General features: G+C 31.2%; 1 protein-coding gene across 1 annotated transcript; it reads left to right on the top strand.

Moving 5' to 3' along the window:
- The first annotated feature begins 4 nt into the window (after positions 1-4).
- LOC148629860 (protein zyg-11 homolog B-like) lies at positions 5-20,509 on the top strand. Its single transcript, XM_088558572.1, has 14 exons — positions 5-86; positions 1,579-2,486; positions 3,657-3,756; positions 5,578-5,718; positions 6,335-6,511; positions 7,316-7,369; positions 7,889-7,999; positions 8,589-8,730; positions 9,385-9,455; positions 9,706-9,768; positions 13,070-13,267; positions 13,760-13,812; positions 14,032-14,129; positions 17,052-20,509. The coding sequence occupies exons 2-14, from the start codon at positions 1,633-1,635 to the stop codon at positions 17,219-17,221; spliced, it is 2,232 nt and encodes a 743-aa protein (XP_088414698.1). The 5' UTR covers positions 5-86; positions 1,579-1,632; the 3' UTR covers positions 17,222-20,509.
- The last annotated feature ends 1,298 nt before the right edge of the window (positions 20,510-21,807 follow it).

Consider the following 21,807-nt stretch of genomic DNA (forward strand, 5'->3'; position numbering starts at 1 on the left):
TAGAGTTGTCCCCCATGATATTGTTTCCGGCTTTGGCAGGTCGACAAGTATTTTTTTTTACAGATTGACACAATTACACTGTTCAGGTATCTGTTTCATGAGAGTAAACAATTCAGATATATTTTTTCTTATGCTATGATCACTTAAATGACCTGCAAGTGGGTTCGCTTACCCATGATATTTGCGAAACACAAGTGCAACAGGCTGCCATTTATGAATGTTAACATTTCTAAATCGTAGTTCGCAAGTTAGGTCAGCATTGAGAAAGTGACATGGAGATAGTGTTTCAGTTGGTTATATTGACATCAAATGTGTTTGTACATCGTGCATGGTAGGGTTTTAGTTTATATTAATAAATCAAATTGACTTACTGCCGGAAATCATCAATGCAAATCTTGTACAGAAATTTTGGAACTAAATATCCTAATTTAATATGTCTATAAGTAACATAATTGTGTTCATTTTGAGTGCTTATTGGATGTCTTGTTTTGAAGATCTCGTGCCCAGGCAGTGGGGTGTATTTTGATAGACAGTGAGTTGTATTTGGCTATTTCAATTTGTATAAATGTTTTCTGGTTGGGAAAACATTTTATTCTTTAGGATAAATGCACCAATTTCCTCAACTTCGTATTTATTGGAAAATCAGCTCATGAAACAAAAGGGTATGGATGGTACTATGTAACTTTTCTAGGTGGATTTGGGTCTATCTTCCAATCACCTCGCTACATAAGTGCCAGTGATGTAAATAAGGGTTGAATAAGTATGGAATGCCACTCCTGCTTTATATGCTAATGATTTCAATATCTGCTTATACTAGGACATTATCTGCTTTTACATTTGTACTTTGACAATACATGTGTTTATGCAAATACTTAAACATTACAATGTATATGCATATACTTTGACATTATATGCTTTTACTTGAACATTATATGCAAATGCTTTGACAATATATGCTTATACATTTGTACTTTGGCATTACATGTGTATATGAAAATACTTTGACATTATATGCTTATACTTTGACACAATAAGCTTATATTTTGATATTGTTGCTCATAAAAAGTTAAGTTCGGGATAGACAAAAGAGGAAAGGAAAACTATGACATGTTGAACAAATCAGTTGTCGTGGTGCTGATGGATGCACCTTAATGATCCACAAGTTCATGAAGACGACCACAAAACTTCTGTAGTGATCACTTTTATCTTGTAGCCACATAACTCTGTTCCACCAACCTAACAGTGATTGTAAGAAGTCTAGCATGGTACAAAAAATATGTGTAGTTATTGCTATGATATGAAAACTCCATACACAGGTGCTGAAGTGAAGTTGGCACAGATGAAAGGAAAGTCATTAAATTTTTCATATAGTTTGGTAAAAAGTTTTCCTTTACTGTCAATCTCTAAGTGTAGGTCAGGATATATTTTCAAAGATAATTTCTGTTGGGGGTGGGACAGACTGTTCCCTTGAAATAATGAGTTTACCTATTTACATCTATTACACATTTGTAGATGTATACAACAAATGTATCTATTGACAACAGTGATTTCAATCATGTTTTTGTTTTTTCTTTTCAGAAATATTTATATAGTTTATATGTTATGTGTATGAGCTGAATTCTTTGAAGCAAGATGTATGACACTCCAGTCAGCCTTCAAGGCTGTTGTGTTGATTTTATATGTGATAACTTGGAAGCTCTTTGTGATGTCAATCCTATTGATTCTTCTCTTCCGAAGATGACATTCAAAGACCCAGATGTGTACTTTCATGGGGAGTTATCAGAACAGCTTCTAACGAAACTATGTGATAAAGGAAAACTGACTGATGACACACTATGCTTGTTTAATCCCAGTACAACATGTTTAAAGCGGGTCTCCATCCATGATTCTCAGTTAAGTACTAAAGGTTTGAGGACTTTGCGTTCTCACAGAATAACAGATTTAGAGATCAAGGGACTGAGAACTGTGACTGTCAATGATGTTATTGGTTGTCTTGGAGAATGGACTCTGTCAAATCTTAAATCGCTCAATGTTACACACAGTACATTCATGAGTAGTACAAACTTTATAGTAGTAATTTCATTGACAAAGCTTCAGAACTTACAAAGTCTTAATGTGAGTCATACTGAGTTCAATAATCATGGTTTGGAGATTATTACAACAGACCTACCATGTCTAGAACACCTTGACATTTCAAGCACACGGGTGACAGATATCTCTGCAGTTCGGAAGTGCAAAGATAGATTAAAATCCTTGTCAATCTACAACATTCGCCCTGTAAATGAGGATGAAGTTATTCCTATATTGTTTGAGATGAAGCAGTTAGTTCACTTAGATATATCTGAAGACCCTTCTGTCCAGCCACTGCTAAATTTACAAAATGGACGATTTAAGATCAAGGCATTGTTCTCTGATCCTGGATGTTTGCCTTGTTTGACTTCAGTTGACATATCAGGAAAAGAAGGTGCAAATCAGGAGATGATCAGGTACATGTATATACTTGCAAATTTAAAGCTAAGCATACATGTATGCATGCACAATGTAGGATGCACATTTGTGGCACAGGTTATACATGTAAGTGTATATTGTAAGTTTCTTAATCCTCAGTGATGGGGAACATACATGTATTTAATGGGCCTTATTTTCAGCATTTGATTTTACACTATATTGACTGTAAAATTCAACATGACAAAATTAATTCATATTTACTACATGGCCTATGCTTTAGTATGATTCATTGTGTATGTACACATGTACATTTACATTTATAAATGTACATACTATAATTCCATTATGTTGTTTTTTTTAGTTTTTAATTTCTGTAGTTTTTTTATTATTATAAAGTATGAAAAATGCATAAGAATCTTTGATAGTCAAAGTAAAGCAAAATAATATGAGGAAGGCAATGGTCCTAAGTGTGAGCGAATTCCAAATTGAAAGTACACTTGTAACAGGTTCCCTTTTCAACAAATTAGACTTCATGCCATGTATCATTTTGCCAAGTCTTTTAAGAATTTTTCATTAGTAATAAGTGGGAGATTGCAAAGGGCTTTCCAAATATTTGTAAATTCATCAGAAGAATGGTTCCGGGTTCTGTGTAGATTGCAGGATTTTTATTAAGATCCTTCCAACTGGAAGTAGCTTTTTTTAATATATAGACATCTTTTATACATTTTGTCTAGCTTTTTTTAAGCTTAAATGTATCTCTATGTAGTGTTTTGCTTTGAAGAAAATTTCTCAAGTGTCAGTATGATGAATTTTTAAACAAATTTCTGCACATTTAAGAGCGAGCTTTGATGGCTAATAATTTGTGTAAAAGGACATTATAATATACTTGTATCAGGCTTACATTTAATTAGCACATGTATCAATAAAAAATGAAATGGCATAAAAGCAAAAAATTTCTTCTTAGTTGTACGTACATGTTCATACATGTAGCTGCATGATCAGTATCTTTGTTGTTATAACAGATACATGTACATTTGTACATGTAAATTCATGATTTTACATAATTTGACTTCGTAGTAAGCCAGTAGATGAGCTATATAAATTAACCATAATACATTGATTATTTTTTTGAAAATTTAGGGCAACCCATACTTTGTAGAAATGCTACATGTTCATAAATTTACAGTAATATATTTATCATATTTTAGAGAATTTATGGCGACACATACTTTGCGATTCCTTGGTGCTGCATTAACTCCATACTGTGATTATGAAATGTTTGCTGATGAGAAGAAAACTGAAATAATTGTAAGTTTGAGGAGAGGAAATATAAGTTGAATTTGTTAGGAGGTCATGTCTCCTTCATAAAGTAAGTCTAAATAAGAATTAATTAGTAGATCCTCATCCCTTGTTGCCTTTAAAAAATTGACAAAAATAAAAAAAATTGTGGCGAGAACTTCAAATTCAGGAATTTTTTTCATGTCACTTTCTAGTATTGTGATACTATAACACACAAATCTTTCATATATTGGTTACTTAACAATGTGTCTTCCCTGAAACCATTGTGGCTTTGGATTTAGAAGATATTTATACTTCAAACGGCTAAAATTAGGCTATCAAATATATAGTAAGAAATAAAAAATAAAACCCTCCCACCTGCCCCACATTTTTTAGAAGGTTGGATGAGAATCTACCGTTTAAGTTTTGCCTAAGACATTGACAGAGAAATTTTATTGTAAGTGGAATATATTTGTACATGTAACATAAACTCGCCATCTGTTAACAATTTTTCAAAATTTTTCTTCTCTGAAACTATTGAGAGGAATTATATGAAACTTTGCACAGATGTTCCTTAGGTTATCTTACACAAAAGCTTTGTTTAGATTTTTGATCTGTCAAAAAACATGGCCCCCATTACTAAAAATAGAACATAGGGGTCAGACTGCAGTTTTTCGCACAATCTTCAAAACCGTTAGGTTAAGCCAAATTCTGACATGGGGGTAAAAATGTTCAGCATGATGAGATCTATATATGTTCAAATTTTCATTTTAATCTGTGGAGCCATATAGGAGTTATTGCCCTTTTTCGACGTTTCTTTTTTTTTTTGCTATTTTTAATGTTATTTCTTTCAAAAATCTTCTCCTCTGACCCTACTTGACCAATTGGAAAGTATCTTGCACCGTATCTTGATCCGTCTAAAAACATGGCAGCCATTACTAAAAATAGAACATAGGGGTCAGACTAGATTTTTGATTATATATCTCCAAACCATTGGATTTAGCCAAATTCTGACTTAGGATAAAAGTGTTCAGCATGATGAGATCTATCTGTGTTTTTCATTTTCATTTTTATCTTTTAACCATGTATTGATCCTTATGATGAGTCCTACCAAAGTTTTCTTAGGTTAAAATTATTAGTAAACTTCTTGTTAAATTTATTGCCATTGAAAGACAAAATTTAACCAGGTGAGCAGTTCAGGCTCCTGGGAGCCTCTTGTTATTCACTTCCTTAAGTTTTAGGAGTACTCCTTATTCTATACTTCCTGCTTGATTATGGTGTCCATCTGTCCACCCAACTATCCATTCATACATCACCAATTCTTATCCACAACTCCTCTGAAACCACTGAATGGAATTTGATGAACTTTCACAGATTCTTAATTACACGATGCAATTTTGCCCCTCCTATTTTGTGTTACAAATCACTAAAGGGGGTTCCTATATGGATTCTGGGGAGAGAAGCAGGGAGTATAACTAAGTGGGCTTTACTCAATATTTTTCTATTTTAATGTGTCTTTTTGCTTCTACAGTCTGTCCATGTTATTAAGCTAAATGGTTCCTGGATTTGTGGAAGGACTTCTTTATAGTCAAGATATGTTTAAGAAGACAAGATGGCTCCTGGGTACCCCTGAAAATTTCCTGAATTATATCAATGAGTTTTCAATCGATCTCGCATGCACTCAACTCTCATTTAAGTTATAAAGTAATTTTGGGTTTTGAATATACATGTAATGTTAATTCAGCTTCATAGTCATTTTCCAACAATGTTACCATTATATGTTTCACATGTTTATACTTTCACTTTGTTAGAGAAAATAATTCTGAAATAAGATGGTTTATATGTTTACAGGTAACTGGCGAAGCTAATGAGAAACAGATATTAGAAGCTTTAAGAAGATATGTCTTGAGGGCTGTCTATGTTCAAAAATCTCTCTATACACTATTCAGATTGACACAAGCAATGACCATGCCACGGGAAGATATTATTAGGGTATGTAAAAAATTGGCAATGTGCATTGAATCCATATTAACCAAAGATGTGAATGATATCAGGAGAAATTATGTGAAACCATGTTTTGTAATATCTTTATCTCTTGCCTCCCTCTCTCCCAATATGGTATTGCTAAAAAATAAAATTATATATTTAAGGATTGCTTTCAATTGTTGGTTGGATTATGGGATTCACAATTTCAAAAACACCAGAAAACAAAAACAAAATAATAATAAATCTTTTTTATATGAAATCAACAATTTTTTTAATGCAGATCAACACTGTCATCTGTCAGTCAATTGTGTCATATGTAATTTACATGCATGTTTTTAGTTTATTGGGATGTAGTTAGGGGGTATGGGTAAGATACAAGTTATGTTTAATATACAAACTGGACAATGTTGCTCAATAATGCTGTGCTATTCTAAAAAATGAAAATATTTACATATACATGAACTTTTTAAAGGTAAAATCACAGAAATACACAACTGTGTGCATTAATTTCTGCTTGTTATAACATGAATATAAAGATTAAAAACAAGGCATGTTTGAATGCTGAATCAGGATACATGGCATATATATGTATGAGTAATATGACTGATTATTTTGTTTGCAGCTGGTGTTACCTGCAATGAATGGACATCCGAAGCAGTTAGGTGTACAGATGGCAGCTACTGCTTGTCTTTATAACCTTTCTAAGGGAGAGGTTGGGCAGAAAGTTCATCCTGCTTGTTTAAAACACATAGTCAATTCTACACTATCTGCTATGGAAAACTTTCCACATCATCAACAGGTATTATTATTAAAGTAGAAGAGTTTTTAGATGCAGCTTTTAATAGAATAATACAGGGAGTAGTTCATGCATGTACAGAAAACCACTTCTAGAAACAAAATTACAGACACCATGACCAGACTTAGCTTGTCATTCAACAATTGTACTTTTGCAAGTTGTATAGATTGTGTATGAAATTGGCATTTGTAAGTATTTTTCTTGATTGGTTGATTTATGTGGGTGATGAATGTATCATGGTTTTCTCCAAAACACATATATTTATACTGAAAGGACTATTGTTATGTAAATATATGGCATATGTAGCCCAAAAATTCATCATTATTAATAGGTGGGTTTTTCAATGCCATGTCTCTACCACTGGCAGTTTGTGAATTTTATATACAGTAGATTGGTACTTCAGTACTTTATTTATTGTTTGGCACCCTGTAAAGCATATGCTTCACAATATTTCTTTTAAGGAGTTAACAACAGTGTACTAAAAAAGTTAGGCATTGGTAGTTACATAACAAAAACTTAAAATGGTTTAAATTCCTTAGTTGCATAATGTTTTGTGTTGTTCTTAGTAGATTTGATCAAATAAAGACCTGAAATACTCCTTTTAGATTTTATACAACCAGTAGTTGAAAAAAAAATGATAATATTGCAGTCATTAGAATATTGAAAAAAATGTACTAGAAAGACGATTGTCAAACTACATTCAAAATATAGAGGACCCCAGTCAAAAGAAAAAATTATATTTATTCAGATGAAATGATTTGATAAAAATCGTTCTGACATAAAACATTTTTTTCTCTTATTTTTCAGTTACAGAAAAATGCATTATTAACTTTGTGTAGTGACAGAATATTACAAGATGTGGTAAGATTCTAAATGAATTATGTAGACTGCTTTGATTTTCTTGGTCAGTTTTTTTTTTTTTTTTAGTTTTGTGAGAATATATGAACTAATTTAAAAAAAAATTCTGCTCTGAAACTTCTTGACCTATTACAACCAGACTGGGTATGAATGTTCTTTGGGGTTTCCTGCCCAGAACTGATATGGTGATTTTTGATGTGTTTTAAATCATGACAGATGCTAACAGAACATTAAAAATGAATAAATATCAAAGCTTGTTTTGTAAGCATCAAATTGAAGGTCCTCCATTGGACATTAGGTAATAGATATTGATTTAGTTGTCAGAATTATCTGTAAACACTTGTTACATTTTTGAATGTCAGAATTATCTGTAAACACTTGTTACATTTTTGAATGTCAGAATTATCTGTAAACACTTGTTACATTTTTGAATGTCAGAATTATCTGTAAACACTTACATTTTTGAATAGGAACTTTATAAACCTTTGAAACCTAGGTTTAATTCTGATTTTTCTATTGTAGACATTTGACAGATATAGATGTGCCAGACTTGTAATGGAATGTTTGTGTCAATTTGATGAGACATCAATGAATAGAATGTCTGTAGCTATATGTTCCATACTGGCTGCCAAGGTATCATTTAGCTATACTCAGGCTAGTTTTACTTAGAGAGTTTTTATTTGACAGAGTACAATGGCATTACAACCACCAGCCTGATCAAATATTTGATATACCATTTTATAAACTTATAAGAAAAAAGGCTCCTGTGTCTGTTTCAATTACCTTCCATTAATTTTTTTATCTCATCACTTAGTTGTTTTTTAATGCAAGTCGTTATTCAGTAAAATCAAAATTAGTCCAAAATGGTTCTTCTGTTACTCCATGTAGAATCTTAATCATTCCATTCTGTTTTCTGCTAAGGTGACCATTTTTGAAATCCTCAGGTTTTTTTTTCATTTAATAATGATTTCAAAATCACGAAAGCTAAAATTTAATTGGATGATCTGAAGGGTGAAGGAATGATGTTAGATCCTACATGCTGCAACTGCATGGAAATACCAGTATATCCAATATTAACAAATAAGTTATGATTGTAGTTGCAGTCTGTGATTAAAATGATCTTAGATTCCTTTCCAGGAAGAATTTTTACTGAAATAATGATTATCTCTCTTCTTATTCTATGTTCTCTATAGTCTTTAATGTATCATGCCGTCTTTTCCAGATATCTACAGAACAAACATCAATGTTAGGTGCTAAGGCAAGATACATGAAGAAAATGCTTGAACTTGTTAAACAGAAAGTAGAAAACAAAGTGATTGATATAACACTGAAGTTTACCCTGAGTGCTTTATGGAATCTAACAGGTATTGCTAATGTCTTTTGTTATGGCAAAATTGTAAAAAAAAATTACACTCTCTAACATAATGGTGCTATATTTTGTACTTTCATTTAAAATCTGTTCAATTGTATAAAATATAGGGATATATCTAATTTCATTTTAAAAACAAATTTCCAGATTTCACGTTGTAACATACAAGTAATTTGAATTATTTTGTTTTCATTCTTGGTTCTAGTTTTAGATTATTTATTTTTAAGATGGCATACTGTGTGCCTTTAATGATAGTATGCCATGCATCAGAAAATTTTCATTAATATACTCATACTTTAAGAGTGGATATGATATTGGAATGACCTTGTCAATCCATCATTCTGTCCTTCCAAACGCACAATTATCTGGACCCCCAATTGCTGGGTTGATTTCAAATTTAGGGTGTGGCTTTATATAGATAGTGCATACATTTTAAGTGATTTTAGTTGCTGTTTGATGTAAACTTCCTGTTTTGTTAGACAGCCATATTTCACTATATGGAATTAGAAAATTTCTGTTAGAAAAAATGTGGCTGAATTTATATAGATAAAATATACATTGTAGACAATTTTTGTTGTTGTATGATACCAGCTCTGTATTGTATGCCTAGCATGTCAACATGTGTAACTTATCATTGTTATGTTTGTAGATGAATCACCACCAACCTGTTGTGTGTTTCTAAAGGAAGGGGGTTTGGACTTATTCATGGAAACCCTGCAGGTTTGTCTTATTTATGCTCAAAATAAATTATTCTGTTTTTATGCTGCCTATCGTGGGAGTAAAATAAGGTTCAACTGATAGTTTAATGGTTGTCTTATCGTACACATAACCTGATGTTTGGTCAATTACATGATATGAAACAAATATTTTCAAAACATTGAATATAATGTGAATGAAAATCTACACCTGCCAATAATTTAATCAACATACTTAATATTCAAATTTCTTATCTATCTGTATCAATCTGTAGATTGTTAGTGAAATGGAGACAGACACTAGAACTCAAGTGGAGACCAAAATATTAGGATTGTTGGTAAGAACAGTCAAATTATGATACTTTTAGAATCTGTCAATATGAATCTACCTGCAGGGTAATAAGTTTAACATTTTTGGGATAGTAAATTCCACAATAAAACTCAGAATATTTTATGTATTAGATTTTTTTCTCTTGGTTACACATTGAATGAATTGTAAAAAGCCATCCTTACCAATGTTTTAGTATACTTCGCACTATAAATCAGAAACACTGCCACCAATTCTTATAAACTTAGATTATTTTTTTTATTCCTTTGATGATCTCCCATTTGATTCTTTAGATGATGCCCCTTTTGATTTTCCATTTTTGGAGTTAAATGACTTGATAGGAAAATTGGGAAATTCTCTGTTGTCAGACAATGACTCAAAATCATCTAATGTAATGTCCAAAACCTTAATTAATTTTAATTTATATTGGTGTAAGCTCCCTTTTGATTTTTGTATATTTCAGAATTTTTTATTAAGAGGTATGAGACTTCATTCATAAAAAAGGGGGTATTTTGCCATTTTTGAACTAAAACTCAAAAAGTCCTTTCACGCATTTTCATGAATCTTTTGGAAATACCTTATTTTTATCATAAGCTCCCTTTAAGTTGCTTTCAATTTATGATTTTTTCATTTTAAAGTTATGAGACTTTATCAATAAAACTTTAATGAAAAATAATTTTCTTTTAATGTTAGCCTCCTTTTGATTTTTATACATTTTGGATAATAAATTTTTAAGTCATTAGAATGTTGTTGGACAAAAATGGAGCCATTTCCAGTTTTTAAACATTATTCAAAATCACTTCCACCAATTGCCATGACATTGTGAATCATTAAGGTCTTTCCCCACAGGGGGAGGACCTTACTGTAATTCTTTTGATCATTATTATTTTTTTTCTCCTGTAAATTCTTAAAATTAATTTGGCATGGATAGTATGTGACACATTGTAACAACATTTCAAACTATGCATCTAAATCACTAGGACTATCTGTTACGGACTGGCGGGGAAATGACGTTAACACACCTTGAGTTATCTCCCCTAACACAGATTTGTCATTCTTGCATCTGCAGGAATACTTATATAGATAGAGATAAAGTGAAAAGTGCATAATGTTCGTCTTGTACTTGGCCAACAAAAATGTCCCATCGGTCAAAGCAATCAAACTATTCCATATGAGTTATCTAACTTTAATCAAAATCACTTTCTGCCAATGTTTTTATTTTGAAAATTATAAGGTGTAGAAACATAATACTTTCACGATTCATCCTAGGTAACATATGGTGTTTTCAAAATCAGCGAATTCCAGTTAAAAGGACAATATTCCTTTGTGATGTCTCATGTTTTTGCATTCAAGGACTCTATAAACTGTGTTTTTCTAGAATACTTGAAGGAAAAAGTCCATTGACATTAGGGACTATATTCGAATACAACGAATTTGCATGGTGCGTTGATTATTTTTGGTCAAATTTAATTACCTCCGTCTTATTTTTTTCTATAATAAGGGAAAACATCGGCAATACTTTGATTAATTGATTTTTCTATGTAATTGACTACAGATGTATTCTATTGTACGGCAAATATGCTTCATGGGGTGTTTGTTACTTTGTTATTTATCATTTCCTGCCCTAGAATTTTATCTTACTACAACATTTTTATGTATAGTGATTAATGCTATGTTATATATTCAGTGCAAAAGTATATGAAATGAATTTACACGTTCGCTTACTGGTGCAAAGTTCTTTTTTTTAGTAATCGTTATGACAGAAAATCGGAAAAATTCTACACTTTTGTAAAGTTCCAAAAATGTGAAAAGTTATGGTAGGAAAATATATTCTCTTACTTTAGACTCTAATATCTACCGCTTAGCAGGATGAGGATCATTTAATTTAAAACTTTTTCTTCTGCTGAAGTGCCTACTGTTAATGTCCTGATACTTTTTTTGTTATCTCCCTTCTCTTTGTCAATGTTTACAGAAAATAGTATCATATGTTTTCTTTAATGTATCATTTCGATAAATACAATTAATTAAAAATATTCTAGCAATAAAGATCATTTAGTAAAATGACAATTCTTCGAAAAATTATCAATATTTCTCAAATTTTCCATATCTTGGCACTTCACTATTAAAAATGTATGGATGTGAATACTACTTAGTTGATATCATAGCATCCTGATACTGCATTAATATTCTAACTGAAATAATGAACTTTGAATAAGGGGATTATTGTCTGCCTTACTCAGATTGAAGATTATGTTTCGTACTCACTTTGTCAATAGAAAGGTCCATATGCTGAACGTTTCTCTTCCTCTTGCACATTCAAGTGTTTTATCATTATTATATTTAAAACCTAACTCTAATTCAGATTTGTGAAATAAAGTAGAGAAAAGTTTTCCAATCTCCCCCTCTCCCTTAGAATTCGTGTTTAAATGATTTGGACAATTTGATATCAATGTCTTATTAAAGCGAAGAAAATAAATATATTTTTAAGATATTCTAATTCTAATAGGGCATACTGTAGACTTTGAGGAAGCTATAGAGAATATCAGTATTTCTGATGGACTCATGCGTTGAGTACAGTACCATTATTTTTTTCATATTACGCGTATACAAAATTTTATTCTGAATGCTTCACGAATGTTCCTTATCCATGTTATTACATGTTACTTGTATTTGATCGCATTGGTGCAAAATAAACTCATAACTCAGGCTACAGGGACAATATTCTCACGAAACTACATATAGCCCCTTACTAACAACTTAGTTTCATTTACTTAAGTCCTTACAATATCAGTTGTATAAAGATAAAACTTTTTATAATGTTGGAATAAGCACAAATGTTTGGGTTTCCATCAATGTATTGTCAAAGATCAGAAATCCACATTGAAAGATAATTCTACTTTCCTTGAATTTAACATTATACAATTGATCTTGAACTTGATGATCGAAACTGTAAATTCTACTTTTCTTATATTCTGTAATACACTTGATTTTGAACTTGATAATCAGAACTGTATTTTTTTCATCGTAATTTGAATTATCTTAAAATCTATTGTAGACTAAATGAAACTTTCAGTGCTTCAACTCAATACAATATGAGTGCATGTTCTACTGGGTGGTTTTACGAAAATCTAGGGAAAGACCTTAGTAATTGTTTTGCAACAATTGTCCTTTAATTTTTTTTAATATTCTTTTAAATAAAGATGTAAGGATGTAATTTTGATTACACATATATTGGTCAATAAAAGACTATTACAATCTACGTTGTTCAAGATTTGATAGAAAAAGTCTTATCTCTGTGGTATATTTTGTAGAATAACATAGCAGAGGTGAAAAATTTGAGAGAGGCTCTGATGAGGGATGACTTTATGATGTTAGGGAGGAGACTAATGCATGCTGAGAAAATAGATGTGGGTTACTTTGCAGCAGGAATAATAGCACACTTAGCTAGTGATGGTCCACAGGCATGGCTCGTAGGAACACCAGAACGAGAGGAGCTACTGACTGAATTGGTAAAGATCAGTAGCATCCAGTAAATGATAACCTTGACTCAACACATCAAAATTTCTATTTCTAAAGATAAACTCAATTTTATGAACTCTGCTTTAAAGAATAACGCAGATTTCAAGTTTGGCAACAAAATTACTTGTACATGTATGATGTACTTTACATAAATTATGACCTTGGTCATTTAAGACAAAAATGCTTTGATGAGTTTTGTGATATGACATCCTGCTTCAGTATTTCAAGATTCAATGATTTACTGTGATATGACATCCTGCTTCAGTATTTCAAGATTCAATGATTTACTGTGATATGACATCCTGCTTCAGTATTTCAAGATTCAATGATTTACTGTTGAATTAACTATGATTACAAATTATAAAAACATCACAATAGTTTATAAGTTTAGAGTACTTGAGTATCTTTAATCTTGTGATATTAAAATTTAATTTGAACCTTTTTTGTGAGGATATTGACTCATAAAATGTGTTTATTTTCAGGGTGAAGTTGTCTTAAAATGGGAACAGCCAAAAGGTGAAATGGTTGCATACAGGTATGAATTAGTAGGACAAAATCTAAATACATGTGCAGTGTACTAAACATCAATTTTATGGTGAAGACTGAACAAAAATTATTGTTTTAATTGAGAGGAGAGTATGAGAAACCAATAATTACTAAGAATGGTAAGAAATCAATAGTAGAATTTGTTATATTGTTTGGTAGAGAATTTTTACATTGAGTTCCAAGTCATTGTGGAACATTTCTCTTTCAGATCATTCAAGCCATTTTTCCCATTACTGACATGTAAGAAGGCACCAACAGTACAACTGTGGGCAGTATGGGCAATACAACATGTCTGTACTAAGAATGGTAAGATTAATACAGTAATACCTGTCTAAACCAAACAGCCAGGGGACTGTAGGTTTTGTACAGTTTAGACAGGTGTTCAGTGTCACTTCAATGCAGAAATGAGAAATACAAAATTCTGCTTTGGTGTTATTTATGAGTTATTGCCATTAGATGGATCAAAGTTGAAATATCAACAAATGCATATTATTATTAAAAAAATCATGTATTATTATATAAACAGAATGGATAAAGTTATTCATGAAACATATTTAATGTTCACTTTTCCCAAAGAAGAACTCAATAATTCTCTGATGTTTGACCTGTTTTTGTTTCACAATTGTGTCCTTTGCAACAAAATCATTTGCTTTATTTTATTCAAGTAACAGTCATCTTTCACAAGAGCAAAGTTTTTCACAAGTTTCAAAGTTTCAAGCCACTGTTGTTGATTGTAATTGGCACGTGTCACATTCATCTTGGAGTCCACGTCAGTTTCAGTCATTCACATGGTACTCATTTAAAATTTCGGATTCCCATTCAGATTCATAAGTTGTATTCAGTTGGTAAATTATCATTTACATATAAATCAAAATCAAGTCAGATATTCTGGACACGTAACTTCTACTGTTTGAGAATATCATTGAGAGGAAAGTCATCATCCTTGTCATCACTTATTTTCTCCTCCATCGGGCATCCACAGGGAAGCCAGCATTATGAAACGGGCATCCACAGGGAAGCCAGCATTATGAAACGGGCATCCACAGGGAAGCCAGCATTATGAAACGGGCATCCACAGGGGAGCCAGCATTATGAAACGGGCATCCACAGGGGAGCCAGCATTATGAAATGGGCATCCACAGGGGAGCCAGCATTATGAAAACTGGATTCAATGGTTGATGTTTTTGATTCATTCCACACTTTTTCAATCCAGTAAATTGCTTAAGATGGATTTTTTTTGCATAATTCAGTGGCTGAACAGCTGCTGTCAGTCTAAATAACAAAGTGTTTCTTTAACATTTACAATAGCAAGCTTTGAATGCTGGAATGATACCTAAGTCCATAGGCTGAAGTTTAAAGGTGCAGTTTGCTGATAGAAATTTTATTTCAACACTGCTCAACTTCATTTGTTGTAGCATTATCAACAAAATCACATCTGGCGGTTAATATTTTTGTCCCTGTCCACAAAAATGTCATTTGTTATCCATGCTTTCTTGTTAGCTATTCATGTCACTTGTTAGGACATTCAAATTATGGAAGCACCTCGGTTGTTTAGCCTTGCCAATAATTAAAGCTTTAAGCTTTTCTCTGCTCGCGCTACAACATAACACAACTATAATTCTTTCATTCTTTCCTTTGTAATTTTCGCACCTTTACATACATTTTATCCAGTAGCTCACAATAGAACAATTCAGTTTCATTGGCGTTGAGTGTTTCGGGCCTTTCATAATCTTTCACAACATTGACTTGAAATCATTCACAACATCCATATCAACATTGGAGCTTTATTCACAAACTTTAAAAAATCCTATTTCATATTTCAACCACCAATTTTTGAACCATCCATTAGAACCTTTAAAACCTCCTAAATTCAATCCAGCTGCAAGCAAATGTTCTTCCCTCTAGCACCTTTTAACGATCGAAATAAAAGTTCCTTTAATTCCAAATATTTTCCAGATGAAAAACATCCATAATTTTCTTCGTATTGTGTACGATAGTCATCCCTACGTTTCAATATGTCACTAACAGTAGCTCTTCCGATACAAAATTGTTCTGTTAAATCATTTTGGGAAATTTTTGGCACTTTTTCAGATTCTGTTATTAACTTTATCCTTTAATGAAAGTTCTTTACGTGAACATTTTGGTGAGGGTATTACATTTCTACTTTCTTCTAGCTTCTTTCTCTTTGGAGTTTCCGTTAAGAAATACCAGGTGAATTAGATATTGAAATCAGTTCATCACATTTAGAAAATTTAAAACATTTCAAGGTCTCTTATTACTATTTACCAGTGAATAGATATACATATAATCCACCCAAGCATAAATAACTGTTTCTGTTATTGACACTTGGATTATAGTTAATACACACCAGTTGATTACAGCCCTTCATAGGTGTCAAAGATCAATCAATGAAGTGATTTATTTTTTACTGTTGTGGTTCAAATTGTACAGGTATAAAATTCATATTAATTTAGGGAGAGGATATAGAATTATTTAGGAATTCAGTATTGACAGGATTTGGTTTAGTCTGGTAAAATTACTACAGTTTAAGTAGGAAATTCTATGGGTCTTTGAAATTAAGTCGGTATAGAGTGAAATTCTGTTTTATCAGGGTTCCATTTAGACAGATTTCACTGTATCTGCTTAAAATTTTGGATGCTACTTGTAATTATTTAAAATTCAGTAATACTGTATCATGGCATACATATATTTAAATGCCTTTGAAATTTGTATGAAAAGAATGATTTCCTTACAACCTTACAAATTATTATCAGAATGAGTTTTGAAACCCTGGAATACTCTTTGTGCAGCTTAATTTATTGAGAATATAGTTGTCCTCCCAGTCATTCATACTTTTAGTTCCCTAATGGTATTTAAAGAGCTTTGCAACCAAGACTGTTCAGTCTTTAACAAAATAAAGTTAGGTCAAGTTTGATTTAATATGGTAAAGATTGCATTTATTATTTCCTTCAATGTGAAATGGCATAAATCTGTGATCTCCTAATTAGTTTTCTTTTTATTTGATTAACAATATATGTTTCCATGGTAAATGAAAATGTCGATATTGATTTTGTAACTGTCAGTGACAGAGGAATATTGAATTTGTTACCTTACACCCTCATGATTATGTTCTCTTAAAAATCTTTTGATAAAATGAAAAATATGCCTTTATCAGTATATTTTTCTTAAAGATCAAATTAACTACATTTTCTGATATTGTCATTTTAGGAGAACGTTATTGTCCCATGTTAGAAGATGAAGGAGGGGCAGATTTGTTGAGAAGAATGATTGTTGACCCTGACTCCAATAAACATGTTGTACAGATTTCTAAAGATATACTAAAAATTGGCAGGGAAAATAAAGCACAGTCTCTGAAAAAGAAGGAAAGCCAAAGATAACAACAGGTTGTCTTAGGAAACTAATCATTGTCACCCATTTTATTTAAAACTGTGAATCAGATATTAACAGTTATGAAATGTTTGGTATTCAGTAAAACTTAATGAGAAATATCTTTGCTGTAAAATTGTGGTTCAACACATACATGTACAAAAGTTTTATCTGATATATATTTTTCTTGGTCGCAATGTGAATGTTTATTCATCAGCATTTCAATACATGTACAACTTTTTTTGTAAAAATAATCTTAAGATTTCCAGTAATGCATTGTGTTTACTTTTTTTTCTAATTTGGAAAATCTGGTAAGTTTATAATGTGAGTTCTTAACAAGATTACTTGTTGATATTTATTTCATGGATGTAAAAGCATGTCAGAACATTTAGAAGATCAGATACTGTCCTTGTTGTACCAATGTACATGTAATCTGGCTTTAATACATATAATTTACTTCCTTGTACATGTAGTTGTGTTGTTATGTTTTCTTTTTGACGAGGAGATGATGTGGGGGTTAGTGGTGAAGTTAGGAGGTACAAGCCATATAACTGAAATAGTTAATCAAATATTTATACCAAAGTCCCTTCTGATATAGTCAGTATATGTAACATGAATTGACAATCAGTTCAAAATACAATGTGCAACAGTAAGCAATACAGTACTTTTGTTGAGATAGGGAACAGTCATATTCCTTAAGTCTGTTTAGACAATTGTGATTCGGATATCGTTAATCGAAAATTATGTAGCATTTTATATGTCGGTATTAGATTGGATTTATCATCCTATCCATATCAGTTGTTTTTTTCTGGAATTGATTTGAATCTACAGAGTACTGTATTATATAATTAAAATGTCATTTCTCTTTCATGTACATGTTTATTACCCTATTTTCATCTTTGTTCACAACACATAATATTTATCAATGCATTTTACGACAAAGATAAACTGTTATGTATTCCATCTTCCTGACTGCATATTATATAACACAGATATATGTATCATTGACCTTTTAAAACAGGTATAGAGTGAAGTCATTAATTCAACATTCCCAATTTTAACATGCAAGAAGTGTGTCTTAAACTAAATTACATGTCAGACATTTAGTCCTGGTATTCTAATTTGTATGTTTTCATTTATCAGGTTTTTTTCCTTATGAATAATAAACTATGCTCCTGGTGATCCTTATCTGAACTACATGTAATGACATTATTAAACATTTGTAATTTTTAAAGTATGTTGTCTTCCAAGACAAATTTTTTACTTTAGCAGTATCTGGACAAGGAATAGAGTGTAAATGAGACATCAGATACGATCATACAATTTGTGGTGGGTTATCATTCTATTTAAACAAGAAATGGATCTATGCTTATACATGTATAAATATCATTTTAAGAAGCAACATCTCACATTTTGCATCAACACTTCCATACCTGGGAACCAATGTTCGATTTCACAAAGTTTTAAGTGTAAAATTGATTGTAAGCTATGACATTTTAATAGAAGTTAGTTTTGTGATGTCATATTAACTTATCAATTTTACAGATACAACTTTTTTAGAAATCAACGACCGTTTGGTAATGACATTTTACTTACTTCATCTCTGACATTGAATCCTTTTATTCTTATTTTTATGATTTCATTGAATATAGAATTACATGTATATATTATTTTACTTTTAAGGCATAAGAATTCAAGATGAAAAAATTAAAATTTGTAAAAGCTATCACATGTACCACATAACAGTCTTCGAAATTTGTGGTAGACCGATGGACATGTTCAAAGTTTATTAAAGATACATCATTTTATTCACATTTTTGTTATGGAACAATACCAAACTGTTCTTAGAGTGCAGGTATTGGGTTGTTAATTTGCTCCAAATCCAAGGCAATAAAAATACAGAGATTTCAGAACATGGTAAGTTTGAACTGGTTTGTTCAGGGTTAAGGTTAGACATGTTTCTGTATTGTTGTTATTCAGGGTAAAATATATATGATTTGTATTACATATGTACATGCTGTCTGTAACCTCTATATTTGACTACACTCTGTCAAGATTCCAGATTCATTGATGTAATGAGTTCAAAAGTGGTGTTTTTTTTCACAATCGTATGTATTGTATGTGCATTCAGTTCTATTAATGCTGAAAATCTGTGATGAATTAAGTGTTGTATTTATTTACTTCTGTCATGTTGATATGCTCCCAGTGATTTCGGCCACTGGTACCTGTATTGATCAGTAATTCTTACTGTCTTATCAACATGTTAAAACAACATTATAATCACTTGTAGCAGGTGAATTAGAAGTCAACAATACTGGAACTAGATACTTTTTAAGATACAAGTAGGATTATTGCATGAATATTGTCCCAAGTAGTACTTTATATTGCAAGAACCTGCAATATATCAACTACTAGATTATATAATCAGGAATATTTATACAGAAATCGTTTTATAAATCTGTGTTTGAAACACTCTATTTAACGTTGACATCATGATGTATGAAGCTTTATTTGCACAAGTGACAAACTGGATAACTAGTATTGCATGCTGACATTAGGTTGCTTTCTGTGGTAAATATAATGACAGTAAACAATAAATATGTAATAATATAGAATCTGCCAAAGTGTGTATATATTAAAGCAATTGTGACTACTGTTAAAATGAGTGTTGTCTCTTTGTCAAGAACAACCTATATTTAATGAATTTCATTTTGGCAACTTGTAAACTTTAAAGGATAAGTTGGTTTTTTATTCAGAATTTTCCATTTGACCAGTATTTTCAATTACAAATGGAATTTGTTGTGAATAACAAACTCTGCAATGTTTTCATTTATTGATCAAATAACTTTAAACAAGAGATTTTTTAATGTAATTAATTCATTGGTTTGATATTTGATGTTCATAATTTTTTTATTATTATCAGTAGTGCTACTTTAAAAGATCCCATTTTGTTTACTTGGTAGTTGGATGATTTTTTCTTTTTCTGACACATCATGTACTAAAGAATTAGGCCTATGTTCTTTCATGTTCATTTATTATCTGGAGTTTTCATGGTTTAGCCATTTTGTTGGGTTTGATTTGGTTGTCTACACCTTGATAATGACATGTACAATACTTGTATTCTCCACATGTAGTTGCAATTTAAATTTAATAGTGTTTGACATATGGGATCTATGATAAGGAAAATCATTGTTATTTTTTTCATGTTATATTGTAATTGTTTTTTTCATTTATCATTGTTTTGTCATGTAAAAAGTTGTTAAATTATAGTCATTAATAAAAAAAACTTGGAAAAAAAACATATTCTCTTGAATTTATTAACCTGAGCATGCAATTTCAATTTCAAATAATTCTATTTGAACTTATTTGAAAAGTTTTATAGAGGTATGAAACATTATTGCAAAATGGAGTAAAAAGGTGTAAATTCTGCCAAATTGGGGAAAACACTTGATGTCATTAAATATTTCTTTGGCTACATGCCAAAGTAAACTTTTCAGTAAATTACACAGGTCTGGAAACTGAAACATGATCCATGTATAATCTCAATATTATTATCTCAATCCTTTGTTTTTAAGAGAATGAAAGAACTTAGCATATCCCAATCCCATCTCCTCATAGACACACAATGAAATAGGTGTATGTTTAGGGTTGAAGATTTTCATGAATGATATTTAATGGTTGGAGATGTTTCAGAAGTGCATTTCAAATTAAATTCAAAGGGGAATAACTTTAACAAAATATTTCCTGGTGGTATGTACAACTACATACTGTGTCCTTACTACTTATTAAGTTTCTTGAAATTATATTCAGTAGTTTGTCAAAAGTTGCACTGATATGCAGCTTCAATATTTTACTTCAGGTAACTATGTTAAAAGGGCATAACTGCAATAAAATTTGAGGGATCCAAATTTGCCGAAAATTTGCCCACTACATATTGTGTCCTTACTACATAAAAAGTTTCGAGAAATTCTCTTCAGTAGCTTGTGGGGAGTTGTAATGACAAAAATAGCGTAACACACTAAAACACTGAGATGTATAGTTTATGAATCACTTTGTACCTCAAAGACAGTAAATGATAGAGTAAATTTGGAAGCATAATTCTTTAAGCTCTTGTAAAGGCATGGATTTGCATAAGGAATTTAATAAAAAAAAATTAATTGCCCCTAAAATAAAAGGTCAATTTTGTTTTCTAGAGGGGAGGTGGGGTGGTCGGTCCCCTTTGGCCTCTAATAACTCAAAAACCGTAAGAGATATTTAAAATCAAATTGAAAAAATGTAGCAAGGAATCTAATAAAAAAAAAGTTCCAAACTTGCACCAAAAATTTTATGAAGTCGAATTTTTTTTGTGCGGGGTACCCTTTAGTCTCATATAACTCAAAAAACAATAAGAGATACCAAAAATATGATTAAACTATGCAGGAAGGATTTTTCATTGGAAATCTAATAAAAAATTTACAATCAGGCCAGAAATAAAAAAGGTTATTTTTAGAGTTTGAACCCACTTTGGACGACCATAATAGACTGACAATGCTAATGCTATTTAAATTGGTGTTAAATATTCGTATAGCAGAATTTTCTAAGAAACAAATTTCAAAAG

Source organism: Perna viridis, chromosome 1 (genome assembly GCF_037379345.1).
Source record: "Perna viridis isolate PV_CMFRI_1.1 ecotype Kerala chromosome 1, ASM3737934v1, whole genome shotgun sequence".
Classification (NCBI taxonomy): Eukaryota; Metazoa; Mollusca; class Bivalvia; order Mytilida; family Mytilidae; genus Perna; species Perna viridis.